We start from the raw sequence: 19,110 nt of genomic DNA, 5'->3' as shown, positions 1-19,110 counted from the left end.
GCGGTTCTCACATTGTTCTCCCTTGTCCTCTGTGTGTAGAGGTTTGTATTCTGGGGGAGATCTCTTCCCAGCTGTTTCTCCGTTTCGGCGAAGCGCTTGGCTGCCGTCATTATGGCATCCCATGTGGATGGCATGCCGTCTTTACCCGTCAGAGTGCGGATAAGTTCTGGGTACTCAGCGCCCTGAATGAAAGCGGCGCGAACGAGGTCTTCGCTGATGTTGCCCAGACTCAGCTTCTTGGAGTTGAAGCGGGTGATGAAGTCCAGTAAGGATTCATCCTCTTCTCTCACACAGTTGAGGATCGTCCACTGCTCCTCAGTGTGCTTCCTCTGTTGACTAAACTGTTGACTGAACTTGTTCTGGAAGTCTGCCCAGTCATAGATGTGGTGGACCGGTAAACGGTCGAACCATGCTCTGGCTGCTCCTACCAGAGTCATCTGGAACATGTAGCACCACGTGGGTTCCGTCCAGTTACTGACGGTTGCCCCCGCAATGAACCTGTTCAGATGGTCATCTGGGTCGGATATACCATCGTATGTGCCAATATTGGACATTTGTTTGGCACTCCTCGGGGCGATTGCTTCTGCAATGTCCCTTGCAAATTTTGACCTTCCTGCGTTTGTGGCAGTAGGTCTAAAGGCCTTGGAGAAGTCACGCGAGCTTTTTTCCGTGACTGGTTGGAATGCTTCCCCAAAATTCCTTTTTGGCTGGGGATCCGTTTCCTTACGCTTCCCTTTCGCCCTATGGCGAGGGTTCGCGTCAGTGTCGGAATCTTCCCTCTCGGCGTCTGAGTACTCGTACTCACTACTCATGTTGAGGTGCTGGCGAGTACTACCGAATTCCTCAGCTTGTTGGACTGAACGCAAGCGTTCGTCCAATTCAGCCTGAAATTCTCTTTGACGTGCCTCGGCCCATGCCTTCACTTGATCAAGTGTTTGGCGAGGGGCTCGAGTTCGTTTTTCCAGCTGGGCATCAGTGAATCCCAGTGGAATATTTACTCCACTTGCCCCTACATGAGTGACTGGGGTAGTGTTCGTAAAATGTACTTCACTTGCCCCAGCTTGGGTGGCTGGGGTAGTGTTTGTAAACATTGTGTTGCCGGTGTTTACCCCAGTGGCTGGGGTTGTGGTTACCGGAATTTCTCTAGTCATCTTGGAAGTTTTGAAAAACTGGAGAAAGATGTAGTTCTAGCTTTATGCACGGATGGCGCCAATGAAGAAACACTAAGTGACCCCGGGCAGATTATAGGTAATCTGGGGGCTAAGTAATGTTTCCCACGAAGGTTAGGTCCAGCAGAGTAAGTTGTACTTCAGGGAACCTGCAAAACAGACACCGTAAGCTCGTCACTGAGAAGGGGGGGGTTCCTCCTTGTGACCACCCTCCGGCGTGAGAATCAGTCTATATTGCTCTTTGAATATAAAAGTATATGAATACTATTAGAGCAGTTATCAAGTAAGTTATACGAGATAGTAGATGATGAAATGATAATACCATTTGCTGTCTTTTATAGCCGAAGGTGGGTTTCCAAGGGGTTTAGCCGGCCCAACACGCTACCAACTGTAACCTATGCACGTGCCCTACCTGTGAGTGGTGGATAGGTAGCGGCTGACACAGAGCAGGCGTGCCGTGCACTCTTCGTCTTCTACCAACTGCAGGCTAGGCACGTGGTCTGGCAGGAGTTGGTGGGTAGGCGGCGGCTATTGGTCACAGTGCTGTGGCGTGCTGTCTGCCACGCTGCTGTCAGTGAGCTGTCGCATTCTTGGTCAGATCTTTTGTCTTTACCTCGTCAGGTATCACGCAAAAGATCCTCCATCATACGGACTGGCCCATTTTGGCGGGAGTTTTCCCCCTCCCGCCTTTGCTCATTCTTTCAGGTGACACTGAATATTTGTAAGTGTTAAGCCTTATGCGTGTAGCTATGCTGTGCGGGTAGCCTTCCCTGATGGCTTGTATCCGCAACTGCGGGAACAGGCGGGTTACTTTACCATTGGGAGGCTTTTCCCTGCGTATGCAGCTTGCATACTGCGCGTAGGCTTCTCTGAGCATGGTGGGTCCTGCGGGAGTAGATGGTCTTTGCGCAGACATCCCTGTTCAAGGTGAGTCATGCGGGACCAACTGAGCCCTGCTGGGACCTACCTCTTCAGTTATTGTTTAAAAATAATCCATACTAATAATGTGACTTATGATGCTAATAGCTTTCATTTTGTTATTAAAGACAGTTTCATTCTAATGGATAAATAACCTCATTTGTTTTTTACTCTGATTTATATTGTTTCAAAACAATTCAAATAATTCAAACTAGATAATTAAAAACACACACTGTTACTTTTTAGTTATACATTGATATCTTTGACAAGAATAATGAAAACTAATAGTGTCTTTGGCAACATTACTAGTAGCATTGGTTATCATTGCCAATTATATAGTTCAATTATTAAGAATCAGTTTTTTTGTTCACAAGGTTGTAAATAAGCCGAGCCAAGTCCGAACTCCTTTATCTTACAATGAGCTTGAGATTGACTAGTTTCGAGCTCGATAGAGTAGTTTTTCAAGCTCGAGCTCAACTCATTTACTATTTAATAATTAATTTATAAATTAATAATTATTACAAATGAAAAATGAAAGGCTCGTAAGCTGGCTTGAACCTGATAGGTAAAACTCGTCTTGTTTATTAAACTGACTTGTTTTTAATTTATAACATGGCAATAATTAGATGTTAATTAATGAAATTTAAAATAGAAATCCAATAATTGAAAAAAGAAAATAATAAATATTTATAAAATTGGTTGGTTTGGTAATGCAAAATGCTGGCGACAGGCTGTCAGCAACAAAGTTGTTATCTTTCTTTCTTTCTTTCTTTCTTTCTTTCTTCTTCTAGGTTTTCCATTTTCCAATTCCAATTCCAATTCCATTTCTCAATTCCAATCAACAAGATCCACGTTCCATCCTTGTAAGTCATTCATCTTATTTATATTCCAATTCCTTATATTCAATTACTTTCCTTCCTTATTTCCGATCCCTAAACTTAAATCTCTCTCGTCTCATCTACTGATTCTTCTAGGTTTTATTTCTCATCTATTTTCAATTAATCTTCTTTTAATTCATGGATTTTGACTTGTTATCATGATTTCACTTAATTGAAGCATTGTTATGTGTTTGATCTTACATGCATAATGTAATTAGGTTAAAAATATCTGTCTAATTTTGTGCTTACATTATATAATTAAGTAATTAGATATTATTTAGATGGCAATTGATGGATCTGCAACACAGAAGCTTGTTTTCATGTGTTTTATGTTCTTCAGTTTGTAGTGAAAGGTTTATTAGCATCAATTTCATATTATTCATGATGAAATCTGATGATTCCTTTTGTCAATGTGGTTTTACAGTGTTACATTTTGCTTTAAATAGGATGAATTAGATTATTTGTTTTACAAATAGATAAGGCTTTGTGAACTGCATTATGAATTAGGCTAGAATTCAATTTGTGTTAATATTACGGTTTCGTTGATTTAACATAGGAATTCAGATATAAGCATCCCAAATATGCTAGAAGCTTTATAACTGATGGAAATTAAGGTCACTAGGCGTGTTTTTCGGTGATAATTTATTTATTTGTTTTCTAATGTAGGTGGTTTAATTGGCTAACTACTCGGAGACATAATAATAACGTAGTCACTTGTATTGGTATACGAAAACTTATTACACACAAGTTCTTGATTGGTTGGTTAACGATGGGTCATTGCAGTTTCAACAATTGTTAAGTGTTTGCTCTTTTATCTTGAAGAGCTCTCTGCGAAACTGATTTCAGATTTTGATATAAATGTGACTGGAAACCTAAGTTAGCAGGGGCTTTTGTGTAACATCCATGCGGGCAGAGAGCATGCGTGGAATCTATTTTTTGGGTAATGCCCCTGACAAGTGTACTTGCTGATGCACTCGGTGTGGTTACAATTTCCTTAGTTGCTGTGTTGGGTCTCGTTGGTTCGCTTTGCGTAGTGTACTCGTTCTATTTCCGAGACCACGTTCGTAGTAGAAGTCGAACTGAGCTAAGATACTTCAGTGGCCCGTGGGTGGTTAGAATAATATTCATCTTCTTTGCAATCTGGTGGGGTCTTGGTGAGATTTTAAGACTTGAATTTTTAAGGCGTGACGGTCGGTTATTACACACTCTTGATTCAAAATGGCAGGAAACCGTATGCAAATGCTACATTGTGTCAAACCTAGGATTTTCAGAACCGTGCCTGTTTCTAACCCTCATTTTTCTTCTTCACGCTTCGTTGCAGAAAACCGAGTCAGGCCCGTTAAGTCAGAAATGGAACTTGAGAACAGTGGTTTACATTCTTCTGTGGGGTTTACTGATCTTTGCGCTTCAAATGACAGTTATTTTAGTTGGACCAAGATTCGAGACGGATTTACACATGAACAAAAAAGGCTACTTTTTCAAAATCACAACCGAGTACACAAATGATGCGGCAAGATGCTTCTACCCTTTATTAAGTACCATGTTTCTTGGTCTTTTTGCAGCCGTCTTGACACTTTATTTGTTCTGGATCGGTAGTCGAATGCTAATTTTGGTCATTAATAAGGGTTTGAAAAAAAGGGTGTACACATTGATATTTTTTGTTTCTGGTTTTTATCCGTTACGGGTTTTGTTACTCGGTTTATCTGTTCTGTTTGAGCCGGGTGATGCAGTGTTTGAAGTTGTTGCATTCTTGGCTTTTCTTTCTCTTTTATGTTGTGTCGGGGTCGGGATTTGTATACTTGTTTATTTCCCAATTGCAGATTCTTTAGCTTTGAAGAATCTGCAAGATATGGAGGCTACAAGAAGGATTATTGGGGAACATAATGACACTTTGTCGCTAATTGATAACCATGGCCCGTTAGATGACTCGTCAACAAAACGGGGGTCGATTTCTTTTCGTGCAATGGAACGGGAGCAGGATGAGCAACACGTGGACCAGTCTCCGTTTGTGGAGCTGAGTCTGTTTGAAAGTAGTCAACGCTCGACCCCTACGGGTTCGCCTCATATTCATGGCTGGCCTATGGTCTCATGAAGCATGATGGTGAACGATATGTGAACTCGTTTTTGTGGTAAACATCAGTTTGTAAAGGTGTTAGGTTTAATAAGGATTGCTATTTTTGTTTTTGTATTTTTTTAATGTTTATTTTTGGTAGAACTGATCTGTATCTCTTTTCATTATGTTATACTTTTATAACCTGTACAATTTCGTTTGCTTCTGGTACTTAAATTGATTTGTTGTTTTTAAACGTCACTCAATGAATAATTCTTTGGATCTGCTTTATACACCACAATGTTACATTAATAGATGTAAGAAAAAAATAAAATTTATTGTGTACTTTGTTTAAATAATGAGTTGATTTGGTAAGGGTGAAAGCTTGCATTTGGGTTCATTTGTGGGTCACTTAAGTCATAAAACAGAATCTACTTTTATGGTGCGGGTCAAAGCGTATGAACTTGTAAAAACAAGTTTAAATGGGCTAGTATCACTCATGACCATTGTTTGTCTCCTTCATCGTCACCATCACATTTGCACCGTCGATACCCCCACCGCCGACGCCCTTCAACCGTAGCCAACACCGCCGCAAAACCACCTCTGGCACCACCGCAACACAATCCCACATCTGCTAACGCCACCACCTCCAACCTTCGCCACTAGTAGCCAATGAAAATAATATCGCGGGTGATTTATTTGTCATTATCACCATTTACTCGGGAACTCATCCAATTCAACGGCCAACATCGATTTCTCAATAACCCATCAATCTGTTATGGTTGGAACTTATTTCAACCCGAATTCATTTTGCTTTGGCTCTCTTTTGACTCAAACATGTTTTTACCCAACTAGTCGTTTTTCCAGGCTTAGCGTACATATAAAGGCATAAAGCTCACTGCTCACACCTCAACTTTTGAAACCTAGATGCGCAACGGAATCTCATGTTTTTTCTTAAAGAAAGTTTTGGGTTAATTACTAAGATGAGCTTTGTAATTATTATTAAGTAGACAAAAAGTAGTTATTTATATCCACACTAAAAGTCTTAGGTTTACATCTTACAACTATTATTGCATAAAATAATTTGTAAAGCTGTATAGATAGAGTTGATGATTAAAATCCAAGCATAGATGAGTTGTACCGCAAAGAACGAAAAGTTGAAATCAAATAATGAAGAGGTAAGTCCCAGCAGAGCCCAGTTGGACCCGCAAGACTCACCTTGAACAGGGACGTCTGCGCGGTTGGACCCGCAAGACTCACCTTAAACAGGGACGTCTGCGCAGTTGGACCCGCAAGACTCACCTCGAAGAGAGACGTCTGCGCAGTTGAACTCGCAAGACTCACCTTAGAGGGACGTCTGCGCAAAGACCAACTGGATCCGCAGGACCAACCATGCTTAGAGACGCGACGTCCTTACGCGCAGTACGCAAGCTGTTCCCGCAGGAAAAGCCTCCCAATGGTGAAGTACTCCGCCTGTTCCCGCAGCTACGGATACTAGCCATCAGGGAAGGCTACCCGCGCAGCAAGGCTACACGCACAAGGCACTAACTCTCAAATAATTCAGTAATGTCACCTGAAGAGGGAATGAGCAAGCCGGGAACACTCCCGCCCAAAGCCGGGAATACTCCCGCCCAAATGAGCCAGTCCGTACGATACTGGAGGATCTTTTGTACTGTACCTGCCAAGGTATGGACAAAAGATCTGACCAAAGCTACGACAGCTCACTGACAACAGTACGACGGGCAGCACGCTCTAGTACTTAAAGTCACTATCAGCCGCTGCCTACTCACCAACCCCTGTCGGGGCACGTCCATAGCCTGCAGTTGGTGGAAAAGGAATAGTACACAGCCGGCCTGGTCACTATCAGCCGCTGCCTACCCACCAACCATCAGCATGGCACGTGCGTAGCCCACAGTTGGTAGAACAGGAATACTATTCAGCCGGCTGTACCTGCTTGGAAACCTACCTTCGGCTATAAATACTCCAACACCTTGGAACGGTATCATCATCTTCTCTCTAGCTATTTCTCTTAATATACACTTATATTCAAGAGCAATCTAGTCTGATTCTCACGCCGGAGGGTGGTCACAAGGAGGTACCCCCCCTTCTCAGTGACGAGCTCACGGTCTGTTTTGCAGGTCATCAGAAGAACAACCATCTTTGCCGGACCTAACCCTCGTGGGAAACATCTATTTAACCCCCAGATTATCCGTAATCTGCCCGGGGTCGATTAGTGTTTCTTCATTGGCGCCATCCGTGGGACTATTCCTTTTCCACCAGAAGACGTGCCCGGGGTTTGACGGCAGCACAAACACCCCCTGGGTATCCTATCCTTCCCCGTCATTCTCACAGACGGGAAACACTCCCGCACAGAAGACGTGGACTTTGTCGTAATGAGGAAGCCACACCACACATACGACATTCTCTTCGGGAGAGACGGAATGGCAAGATTCAATGCCGTGGTATCTTCAGTCCACGGCATGATGGGATGACCAACAGCTGAGGGCGTAGCGATGGTCACCGGTATTCCCCATGTATGCATCACATCTGTCTCATCAACACCCAAACCAAAGATGGCTAAACCGACCGTCACCGAACCAGAAGAATGGGCCTTCAATGGCAAATACCCCGACCAGGCGGTTACCATTGGCCCAACAGTCACTGATCCTACGCGCACCTTACTCAAACGCTTACTACAGAAAAACGCTGACATCTTCGCATGGAAACCAGCTGACATGACTGGGGTACCTCGAAGTAAGGCAGAGCATAAACTCAAGTGTGACCCGGCTTTTACGCCGGTCATACAAAAGCGCAGAGTAATGGGGGCGGAACAAGCTAACGCGTGTAGAACCCAAGTCAAGGAACTTCTTGACGCGGGCATCGTACGCGTTAGCAGATATCAAACATGGGTTGCAAATCCCGTCATGGTACCGAAGTCTAACAAGCAATGGCGCATGTGCATAGATTTCAAAGACTTAAACAAAGCATGCCCTAAAGATTGTTACCCGTTACCCGAAATTGATCTTAAGGTAGATTCGTTAGCATCGTTACGCCTTAAATGCTTCCTTGATGCGTACAAAGGGTACCATCAAATCCACATGGCCTTTGACGATCAGGACAAAACCGCATTTCGGACGCCCGATGGCACATTTTGTTATCAAATGATGCCATTCGGACTTAAGAATGCCGGGTCCACATACCAACGCCTGATGGACAAAGAGTTTCATGCCCAAATTGGGAGGAACTTGGAAGTCTACATGGATGACCTGGTCATCAAAAGCCTTGACCCGGAAACGATGTTGAAAGACATCGAAGAAACATTCAACACACTCAGAAGGATAAACATGAAGCTCAACCCGAGCAAGTGTTCCTTTGGGATGGAAGAAGGGAAGTTCTTAGGAGTCATTGTTACTAAAGATGGCTTCAGAGCGAACCCTGAAAAGGTCGAAGCCATTATCAAAATGGAATCACCTACTACCATCAAGCAAGCTCAAACACTGAATGGACGCCTAGTCGCACTTAACCGCTTTTTGGCAAACCATGCGGATAGGTCGTTCCCATTCGTGTTAACGCTGAGAAACTGTTTAAAGAAAACGCACTTCCGCTGGACACCAGAAGCGGAAGCAGCTTTTCAGGAAATTCGGTCACGTTTGATCGAACTCCCAACGCTCACAGCACCAGAAGCGGGAGAGGAATTAATCCTATACCTCTCCACCACAGATAGAGCAACCGGGGCCGTCCTGCTAGTCGAGCGAAAAGACATCCAGATGCCAATTTACTATGTTAGCCGTCTCCTAACACACGTCGAAACCCGGTACTCTACCCTGGAAAAATTAGTCTTAGCACTGGTACAGGCTTCACGCAGGCTAAGACGATATTTCCAAGGTCACCCAATCACCATTCTCACCAACTTCAAACTTGCAAACGTTTTAGGCAAACCCGAACTGTCGGGACGCCTAGCCAAATGGGCAATAGAATTGGGAGAATACGCGATAAAGTATAAGCCGAGGCCAGCCATAAAAGGCCAGGTCTTGGCCGACTTTATTGCAGAAGTCCCAGCCTCGCGGGAGAAAGAGTGCCAGGACGAGGCTCAACCCTCTCCAGCACAGGACATCGATAATGTCTGGCGACTCTACACTGATGGAGTGGCCAGCAACGAGGGCTCAGGCGCAGGGTTAAAACTAACCAACCCAGCGGGCCAAGAATACACTTACGCTATTCGACAGGATTTTCCAAGTACAAATAACGAAGCAGAGTATGAAGCATTCTTAGCCGGGCTGAGAATTGCGCGTAAGATGGGAGTGAAGAACTTGGAAGCCCACGTGGATTCCATGTTAGTAGCCAACCAAATAAACGGGACGTACACGGCCATGAATGACACAATGGCGCGGTACCTCGCACAAGCAAAAACCCTCATGCGCGATTTTAACGATTGTAAGGTCATACACGTCAAGCGTAGCGAAAACAAATCTGCGGATGCGTTAAGCAAGCTTGCGTCATTGGCCTTCACCCACTTGGGAAAGGATATCCGCATTGAACTCCTTGGAGCACCATCAGTCCCACACAAGGAAGTCTGTGTCATCCAAACCGGCACAGAAACGTGGATGACACCAATAATAAATTACCTTGCGGCGGGTATACTACCAGAGTCAAAAACACAGGCAAGAAAACTACGCTGTAAAGCACTGAACTATCAACTCATCGATGACATCCTTTACAGACGTAACTTTCTTGGCCCACTCTTACGATGCGTGGACGACCAAGATGCTGGCTACCTCCTAAGGGAAGTACACTAGGGCATCTGTGGGATACACGCAGGTCCACGCGCCGTCGTAGCTAAGCTAAACAACGCAGGATACTTTTGGCCGGGGATGCATACAGATGCGCTGGCATACATCAGAAAGTGCAGGTCTTGCCAACTTTACGCGCCCAACACGCATCGCCCGAAGAATGAACTTGTTCCAGTCACCTCTTCATGGCCATTTCAGAAGCGGGCCATCGATGTGACAGGCCTATTTCCCACAGCAGCAGGGAACGTTCAGTATCTAGTGGTCGCCATCGACTACTTCACCAAGTGGATAGAAGCAAAACCCTTAGCCCAAACAACCGCAAAACATATCAAAAAATTTATTTGGGAATTTATTATTTGTCGTTTTGGACTTCCACAGAATCTGGTGAGCGATAACGGCACTAACTTTGCTGACAATAAGCTACAACAGTGGCTGAAAGAACTTCAAATCACCCACACCTTTACCTCAGTGGCGCACCAGCAGGGTAATGGTGAGGTGGAAAGAGCAAATAAGAGCATCGTCGACGGCATCAAGAAAAGACTCCTGGAACACAGATCCGGCTGGGTGGACGAAGTTCCACACATCCTTTGGGCACACAGAACGATGAAAAAGGCAAGTACGGGAGAAACCCCGTTCAGCCTCACTTACGGCACTGAAGCCATGGTCCCGGTCGAAATTGGTCTACCCTCACCAAGGGTCTTGATTCAACCAGAGGACAATGATGCGGAAAAACGGTTAGACCTTATGCTAACCGAGGAACGCAGAGACTTAGCCGCAGCGCGTGAAGAGAACTACAAGCGACAAATGCAAAAGTACTACAACACGCGGGTAAAACTCTGCAACTTCAATGTCGGAGACTACATACTGCGTAACAACGAGGCTTCGAACCAAGAACGCCCAGGAAAGCTGGCCCCCGTCTGGGAAGGGCCATACATTATCAAAGAAGTTTTGGGAAAGGGCGCATACCGGCTCGAAAGGCTCGATGGCACCCCCATCCCAAGAACATGGAATGGAGCTCAATTACGCAAATGTTACATGTAGATCAATTCCAAACTTATAAAGAAACGGCCTGGGGCCACTTCTAATGGAAATGATTCTCCTTTCACATTGTGTTGATCACTTTACATTTGTACTTATGAACTTTCCGGACGGTATGCCGGTATTCACCGCATAAATATGGAGAGAAGTCGTTGCGTGTGGACAGCGGCAAAACCCACACAAACACAAAAAACGGCAAACCTTCACGCAGGTCAGTTATAGGTGAAGATTGGTCATCCCACTAAATGAAAGTGACGGTCCTACCCGCACAATCATGATAGAGGAAACTGAACACTAACCTATTGACAACCGCACGTCGAACGGTTAACTTATTCAAAACACTGGGAAAATTGCTAAAATAAACTAAAATATGCATGCGCAAGTCATGTAACGTTTATAACGCAAGTCACAAAGATTCAAAAGTAAGCGGGACTATACCCCTTACCTTGGCAACCAAGTAACTATAAGACAGGTGCGGGTACAGTGTCAAGGCAAAACCCTTCACATACTTAGCACCTGCAGGGAATTGAAGCCAAGAATACCTCGGCAACCAACTAACTATAAGACGGGTGCGGGTATAGTGTCAAGGCAAAACCCTTCACATACTTAGCACCTGCAGGGAATTGACGCCAGGAATACCTTGGAAGTAAAGTAACTATAAGACGAGTGCGGGTACAGTGTCAAGGCAAAACCCTTCACATACTTAGCACTCCGCAGGGAATTGAAACCAAGAAGGATCTTCTGGGCCATGCTTGCGGAAACGGAAATAACATCCCCGCATAGCGGGAACGTTGAGAATTAGATTGTTTGAAGCTCCAAGATGGAATTGGTTGTTTAACATAATTGATCACTATGTTTAAAACTACCAAAACTTCATGGAGAATCTACACAAGTGGAACTCAACGCTCCTGACTTGCGAGGAGGTTACAGACCTACCCGCATGATACCCAAAGATCAAGCAGAAAAGTCGGGAATTTCTGCACGTGACATTAGGACTTCTGCTAGAAGAATCCCCATGGAAAATCTTAAAACTAAACCCTTTTCAAAACCCCTTGCTTAAGTCCAAAAGTTCACCTCACTTATTAGCAATTCATGAGAAGAACATTGGACTGGGGGGACTTGAAGAGGTAAGTCCCAGCAGAGCCCAGTTGGACCCGCAAGACTCACCTTGAACAGGGATGTCTGCGCGGTTGGACCCGCAAGACTCACCTTAAACAGGGACGTCTGCGCAGTTGGACCCGCAAGACTCACCTCGAAGAGAGACGTCTGCGCAGTTGAACTCGCAAGACTCACCTTAGAGGGACGTCTGCGCAAAGACCAACTGGATCCGCAGGACCAACCATGCTTAGAGACGCGACGTCCTTACGCGCAGTACGCAAGCTGTTCCCGCAGGAAAAGCCTCCCAATGGTGAAGTACTCTGCCTGTTCCCGCAGCTACGGATACTAGCCATCAGGGAAGGCTATCCGCGCAGCAAGGTTACACTCACAAGGCACTAACTCTCAAATAATTCAGTAATGTCACCTGAAGAGGGAATGAGCAAGCCGGGAACACTCCCGCCCAAAGCCGGGAATACTCCCGCCCAAATGAGCCAGTCCGTACGATACTGGAGGATCTTTTGTACTGTACCTGCCAAGGTATGGACAAAAGATCTGACCAAAGCTACGACAGCTCACTGACAACAGTACGACGGGCAGCACGCTCTAGTACTTAAAGTCACTATCAGCCGCTGCCTACTCACCAACCCCTGTCGGGGCACGTCCATAGCCTGCAGTTGGTGGAAAAGGAATAGTACACAGCCGGCATGGTCACTATCAGCCGCTGCCTACCCACCAACCATCAGCATGGCACGTGCGTAGCCCACAGTTGGTAGAACAGGAATACTATTCAGCCGGCTGTACCTGCTTGGAAACCTACCTTCGGCTATAAATACTCCAACACCTTGGAACGGTATCATCATCTTCTCTCTAGCTATTTCTCTTAATATACACTTATATTCAAGAGCAATCTAGTCTGATTCTCACGCCGGAGGGTGGTCACAAGGAGGTACCCCCCCTTCTCAGTGACGAGCTCACGGTCTGTTTTGCAGGTCATCAGAAGAACAACCATCTTTGCCGGACCTAACCCTCGTGGGAAACATCTATTTAACCCCCAGATTATCCGTAATCTGCCCGGGGTCGATTAGTGTTTCTTCAAATAACAACTCAGAAGAGGTAAGCCAAGCTAACATACAAGATTCCCCGATCAGCTACATTAAATAAACGAGCACATGAATACAATCCATATATGTTCATATCTTCATATCAATTACATATCAAAATCACCATTTATGTACTTTAGCCATTGATTAAACTTCTTCCTTAAAAATATTATTTTATTACCTTAATTATTAACATGTATATTTGTATATGTATATGCGAACGGCCCTATCCAAGTGACTTTTATTAGTGATAAACACGGTTAAGCGGGAAAATCGAGTTTTGAAAGCCTTAATTATTTTGTTAATTATCAAGAGTATATTCTAATTATTTGTTTCTATTATTGTTGTAATTCATTCCATATTTGTAGGTCTTGTAATCTTGTATCGTGTACATATACGTTTCACTGTTAATGAAAATATTGTTCAATTCCAAATTCACACTTTTAACTATGGTTGGCAATCTTGATCCAAACTCTTTTAAATGAGTCAATTTAAGTTGTTTTAAAAGTTAAATAAGTTGGTTTGGGTAAAAAGTTTTAACTAAATGGGTCAAAATGAGTCATTTTACATTCCATCATTTTATTTTTGGGTCAAATTGGGTCGACAAGTTCAAAGAAATGTGTCGATGTGGGTTAGTGTCCTATAAGAAATGTGACAGGTTTCGGATAGGAACGGGTTTTCATACAAGACAGGTTTCGGCACGAAACGAGTTTCAGATTGGAACGGGTTTGATTCAGGTTTCAAGCCAACACGAGTTTTCACCCGTGACGTGTTGGGTTTTGGTTTCTTTTGTTTTTTTCTGGTCGATTCCGGACTCGTTTTTTCAGTTTTGTTTTTGTTCGGTTTGAATTCTTTTAGTTTCGTTTTGATTAATTTTTTCGATTTCGATTGATGTGGTCCGGTTTTGGCTTTTTGTTTCTTTGTTTCATTTTCGTCGATTCTTTCGGTTTCGGTTCGATTCTAGGTGTTTTTTTTAATGAAACAATGACAACATAGGAAACATTTTAGTGTTTTTACTTTTTTTGTTTATGATTTATATTTTGAGTTATAATTTTTTTATTATTAGAATATTTTTTTGAGGGTATTTGATATTAATTGAAAACCCCTCAAAAAAAAATTCAAAAAAAATAATAAAAAAAAAATCATAACTGAAAATACAAATAAAAAACGAAAAATCTAAAAAAACTAAAATGATTCCGCCGTTATTCTCGTTCAAAAAAAAACCACACTCAAAACATGGTTCGACCCTAACCTATTTCGACCCAAAGCAAAACAACCCTTTTTTAATTGACCCGTTTTGACCCAAACTCATTTTGACCCGTACTTGTTTTGACCCATGACTCATTTCAACCCATGACTCGTTCGACCTAACCCAACCCATTTGACACCTCTACTTTTAACCCATTATGTGACTTTGATATACAAAATTTAAAATTATATAGAAAACATTAAAATTTATTACTTTTATTATCCAAATATTAAAACTAATTTAGCTAAGAAAACCTTGAATTTTACTTAAAACGTATTATGATAGAAATACAACAAAACCAATACAAACTTTATATCATGTAAAACCATCATAAGTAGCTATTATGATTAACTGATTTAAAATGAAGTTCCTTATAAAGACTAATAACACATACGCTAGTGTAATTCTTCCGCTTTGGTAAAGATAAGGAATCCCAGACACCCCCTGCATCATGGTTTTTTACATACACGAAAAGGTTAGTGAAGGTTTATCGTTGTAACATTATGTAAAGCTCATGCATCTGAACTTGAGCACATCCAAGTCTTATTATCTTCCTTTTCATGTTCTTTTTAAAGATTCTCACGGTGAGAAATGACAATGTTAGACATTTTTTTAAAGACCAATAGACATTTCATTCAACACACTAGCCATAAGCTAGCTAAGACACATATAGAGCCAAAACATATACAAACATAACCAGTTCTAATTTATTTCAGTTCTTTTCCCTAATACATCAACCTTATCGAAAACTATATTAATTTTGATCCTCTCCTCCTATGTTACATAATTTAATTTCGGTCTATTTCACACCCAAAGAAAACTCATCACCTTGGACTTAGACAAATCGTTTAAACTGAATTTTCAATAGAATCTTTTTATTTTTAAAATAATCAATTTAAAATTTGTATATAATTTATATATTTTTTTGTTTTCTAAGGTTTATAAGACCATTAATAATCTAAATTATTATTTTATTACATCAACATGTATGTATGGTATATCATATATGTGAACGTTCCTATTTTGAGCCTAAAATGTTTAGGATGTTTATAGCTAAAATCCAAGCTCGTGACTATGAAGAGCGGCCAAACTAGACCAACCCATCAAGAACACTTGTACAGGGAGAGCATCCTTTCAAGCAATGTTGAGCTCCAACACTAGCTGGGTGGATCTTTGTAGCAACATTTGAAGTTATCATGTGACATAGAGAGCAAACGGGTTATTGTTGTTTGTGAACACCCCTTTAACTAGGAGTGAAGAAACAAGTTTCTAGCGTCTTGTCTATATCCCAGTCAGGGCTCAAAATCGTAGATTTGTACCAACAATCAACAATACAAGCCGTTGTCAAGGCGTCACGCTTCGTTACCTTTTATGATACATCCAAATATTTTGACGTTCACGCCAAAGGTGATTTGTGTTCTCACATATTATGTAGTAATGGTCGAATGAATACATAACTGTGAACACTTCTGAAATTTTAGTACCCATAATATGTTACTTTACCATAACAACATACACTGTATGTGTAACTAGCTCTCTGTGCATGGTTAAGACAATACCGTGGTCATGTATCGTTGTATGTGTAACTAGCTCTCTGTGTATGGTTAGGAGCTAAGACAACACCATGGTCATGAATCCGCTTTAACTCGCATATCCACTTTAGACGTGCACAAAAAAACCGGTTCCGGAACCTAACCAGTGGAACCGAACCGGAACCGGTTCCAGTTCCAACCCGGTTGGAACAATACCCGGTTTGGGTATTTTTGTACCCGAAAATCGTACCCGGTTCTCCTATTTGTATGTCAGTACCAGTTCCAACCCGGTTCCTACCCGGTTCTTAATTGGAACCGGTTCGGTTCGTACCCGGAAAAACCGGTTCCGACGGGTTTTTTTTGAAGGGTCAAACAAAAGTCAAACTAGCCGTTGGAACCGGTTCCAACGGTAATATAGCCGTTGGAACCGGTTTTTTAGACACCAATTAGCCGTTGGAACCGGTTCATGAGACACAAATCGTAATGAACCCAAACATCGGGGCATCTTGTTGTTTCGATCACCATAACAACGTCATCATTGGTTGCCATTTGTTGTCGGTTTAAGATTAATTGTGGTTTGGAGTGTGTTTTATAGTTTTGGAAGTGGTTTAACAAGTAAACAAACAAACCTTGCTATTCATAGCAAGAAAATAACCTATTTATAGTTAAAAAACCGGTTCCAACGGTCAAAAACGGCTATATAGCCGTTGGAACCGGTTCCTAACGGCTCTAATTTTTAAATTTCAAAAAAACCGGTGGAACCGGTTTTTACGTAAAAACCGGTTCCGGTTCATACCCTACCCGGTTCTTAAAAGTTCGCATATCTGGGCATCGGTTCGGGTCGGGAACCGAACCGGTTCTTGATTGGAACCGGTGCCATTTTACAACCCGGTGTAAAAAAACCGGTTTGGAACCGGTTCGGGTTTTCCATTTGAACCCGATTTGTGCACCTCTAATCCACTTTATTCTATCATAAATACACTGACGAAAACCATGGCGTAGACGATGTACGCTATTCTAATGACATTGCAGACACTAGTTTGGTTTGCGTTTCTATATTCTATATTTATGTCCAATTCATACCATTTCTATATATATTCACATGTTTTCTATATAAAATATATAGATGTAAACCCATTAAACACAATACATTCATCCTCACTTGCTGAAAAAACCAAAAACCACCATGAACATATATAAAAGAAGAATCTATTAACCCAAATTCAAAGACAACTTTATTTAAAAACATAACAAACATCTCTTAAAGACGAGAGTTATGTCAAGCGTAACAAATCGTTCAAGTTCAAAACAATATGGTCATATAAATGTAACAAAACACTGCTTTTTATGATGTAAACGATGCAAATAAACTCACTACCGCCTTTGAAATCAAGAGGTTGCTTCCTTCAAGTAAGCAATGAGATCAGCTCGGTCCTGTGGTTTCTTCAGTCCAGGAAAGACCATCTTTGTTCCAGGAATGTACTGCAATCATTCACAATTAAATATTCAAAATTTATTCAGACCAAAAAGCATATATACTCGAAACTACAGCATATTCCAAAGCACGGTATAATAAAGCGGAACCCGTTTTAGAAAGTATCGATTTGGTTTTGGCTGTTTTAAAATTAAAACTACAACCTATAATGGTGAAACAGTTATTAATAATACCTTCTTCGGGTTAAGCAAGTAGTCGTAGAGCGTTTTCTCTTCCCAAATGACAGCCATGTTTTTATTAGCAGCAGAATAAGAATATCCTGCAGTAGTACCAGATTGCCTTCCAAAAAGCCCGTTCAAATTCGGTCCTATCATCATCATCATCACCACACATTCCATATCAATAATAACATAATCTTGAAATAACCAAGCAGAAGATGTTATCTACTATAAACAAATGGGCATACGTATTTGATTATGAACTAATATTTCTAATTCTGCATTCTCGGGTTTAAAATGCAAGGAAAAGAAATGATAAGATTGAATAGGGGAAGAAACGAAAAGAAATTATATACTTAAAAGACATTCTCGAGTTAAAGGAAAGAAAAGAAAGTGTTAATTACATTTGTGAGTTGGATTGGAAGGAAAAAATAGGAAAAAAAATTGTAACTTTACAATTAAGTCCTCGTAGCAACATGGAAAAGAGAATTGAGACATGGCAAATTAGTAATATTATAATGAGCTATAAACTTTTCTTCACAATCAGGCCATATTTGGCTGGAAAGTTTTGGAGGAAAAAAATCCTAACTTTTCTTTCCATTCTCTTTTTTTTTCTTTTAAAAAAAAACTCAAGAATGTTCCTCATGATTATTGTAACAGTTTTCTTACACTGCATTCTTGAGTTTGATTTTTTTATTTAAGGGTTTAGAAAAGAAAATTTTTCTTTTATCAATCATGGTATAAGACATTAATGCAGCCCTGATTATTTTAAGAGGCATACTAAAAACATTTGAATTTCATTTTGTACAGCTATTTTTGATCAAAATCAAAAGGGGTTTTTTTTCAATAGAAGTTTAGCTACCAATATTATCTGTTTTTGACTAAACCAATTGACCAAAATTAAACAAACACAAACTTATATCAAATTACATGAATGAAACTACAAGTACAAAATTTTAAAAGCACAAATCATCTGGAAATAGTAGTCAAAAGCATAATAAGAATTAAAGTAGCTGTTTAATAAGACCTTGTTTGTGACCGGCGCCTTTATCGACGGTATGACACTGAGCACACTTGGTTTTGAATATCTTCTCTCCTGCTTTTGCATTACCCGGCGGTGCCTCTTCAAACGACGCCATTTTCTTTTCTTTTCCGATGTGTTTGTTGTTCGTTTCTAGAGTCTTCTACTTTGTGACAGAAGGTGTAGTATTAATATACGCCGCCATTATATTACTTCCACCGCCTCTACTCTACTCTACACCTCATTCAGTTTTATTTATTCTAATTAATTAATTAATTAAAAAGTAATTGTTTAATTTTCAAAAGACAAAATGGCAAAACGAGTCCTTTATGTTTGCACGTTTTTTCAATGGTCGTTCTTTAGCAAATTTAATGACAAAGAACATCCTTTAAGTTTCAAATCCCTATCACGTTACGTCCTTTGTCACTAACGGAGTTAATTTTTCTTGTTAAATCTGGTCATGTGCCTTGCACATGAGCGTAATTTTGTCATTTTTATATATTTATTAAAAAAACTTTTAATTTCTTCACCCACCATCTTCACCCTTTTCTGCCACCCACCTCCCCACTATCACCGGTATCTGTTACCCACCGCCGCCGCCACACCAGACAGCC

The 19,110-nt window shown here is 41.6% G+C and overlaps 2 protein-coding genes across 2 annotated transcripts; one reads left to right on the top strand and one right to left on the bottom strand.

Annotated features, from left to right (window-relative positions):
- The first annotated feature begins 2,853 nt into the window (after positions 1-2,853).
- On the top strand, positions 2,854-5,271 carry LOC143633585 (uncharacterized). Its single transcript, XM_077101864.1, has 2 exons — positions 2,854-2,950; positions 3,632-5,271. Exon 2 carries the CDS (start codon positions 3,909-3,911, stop codon positions 5,055-5,057), a length of 1,149 nt encoding a protein of 382 aa, XP_076957979.1. The 5' UTR covers positions 2,854-2,950; positions 3,632-3,908; the 3' UTR covers positions 5,058-5,271.
- Positions 5,272-17,034: 11,763 nt separating this feature from the next.
- Positions 17,035-18,655, bottom strand: LOC143631099 (cytochrome c). The gene is made up of 3 exons (XM_077099951.1): positions 18,503-18,655; positions 17,491-17,624; positions 17,035-17,304 (listed from the first exon to the last, which is right to left on the bottom strand). Exons 1-3 carry the CDS (start codon positions 18,612-18,614, stop codon positions 17,212-17,214), a joined length of 339 nt encoding a protein of 112 aa, XP_076956066.1. The 5' UTR covers positions 18,615-18,655; the 3' UTR covers positions 17,035-17,211.
- Positions 18,656-19,110: the final 455 nt, after the last annotated feature.

The sequence above is a fragment of the Bidens hawaiensis genome, unplaced genomic scaffold (genome assembly GCF_021521415.1).
Source record: "Bidens hawaiensis isolate Kalapana, Puna unplaced genomic scaffold, B.hawaiensis_p1.1 tig00000512_1, whole genome shotgun sequence".
Lineage (NCBI taxonomy): Eukaryota > Viridiplantae > Streptophyta > Magnoliopsida > Asterales > Asteraceae > Bidens > Bidens hawaiensis.
Note: the sequence above shows the minus strand (reverse complement) of the source record. Positions and strands in the feature narration are given on the sequence as shown.

What these genes read in the sequence shown, in the direction of transcription:
- LOC143633585 (XM_077101864.1), top strand. Translation starts at nt 3,909, where the DNA reads ATGCCCCTGACAAGTGTACTTGCTGATGCACTCGGTGTGGTTACAATT.
- LOC143631099 (XM_077099951.1), bottom strand. Translation starts at nt 18,614, where the DNA reads ATGGCGTCGTTTGAAGAGGCACCGCCGGGTAATGCAAAAGCAGGAGAG. An exon ending in AGGCGCCGGTCACAAACAAG is followed by an intron (nt 17,625 to 18,502) that starts GTCTTATTAAAC and finishes TGATGATGATAG; the next exon opens with GACCGAATTTGAACGGGCTT. An exon ending in ACTTGCTTAACCCGAAGAAG is followed by an intron (nt 17,305 to 17,490) that starts GTATTATTAATA and finishes GAATGATTGCAG; the next exon opens with TACATTCCTGGAACAAAGAT.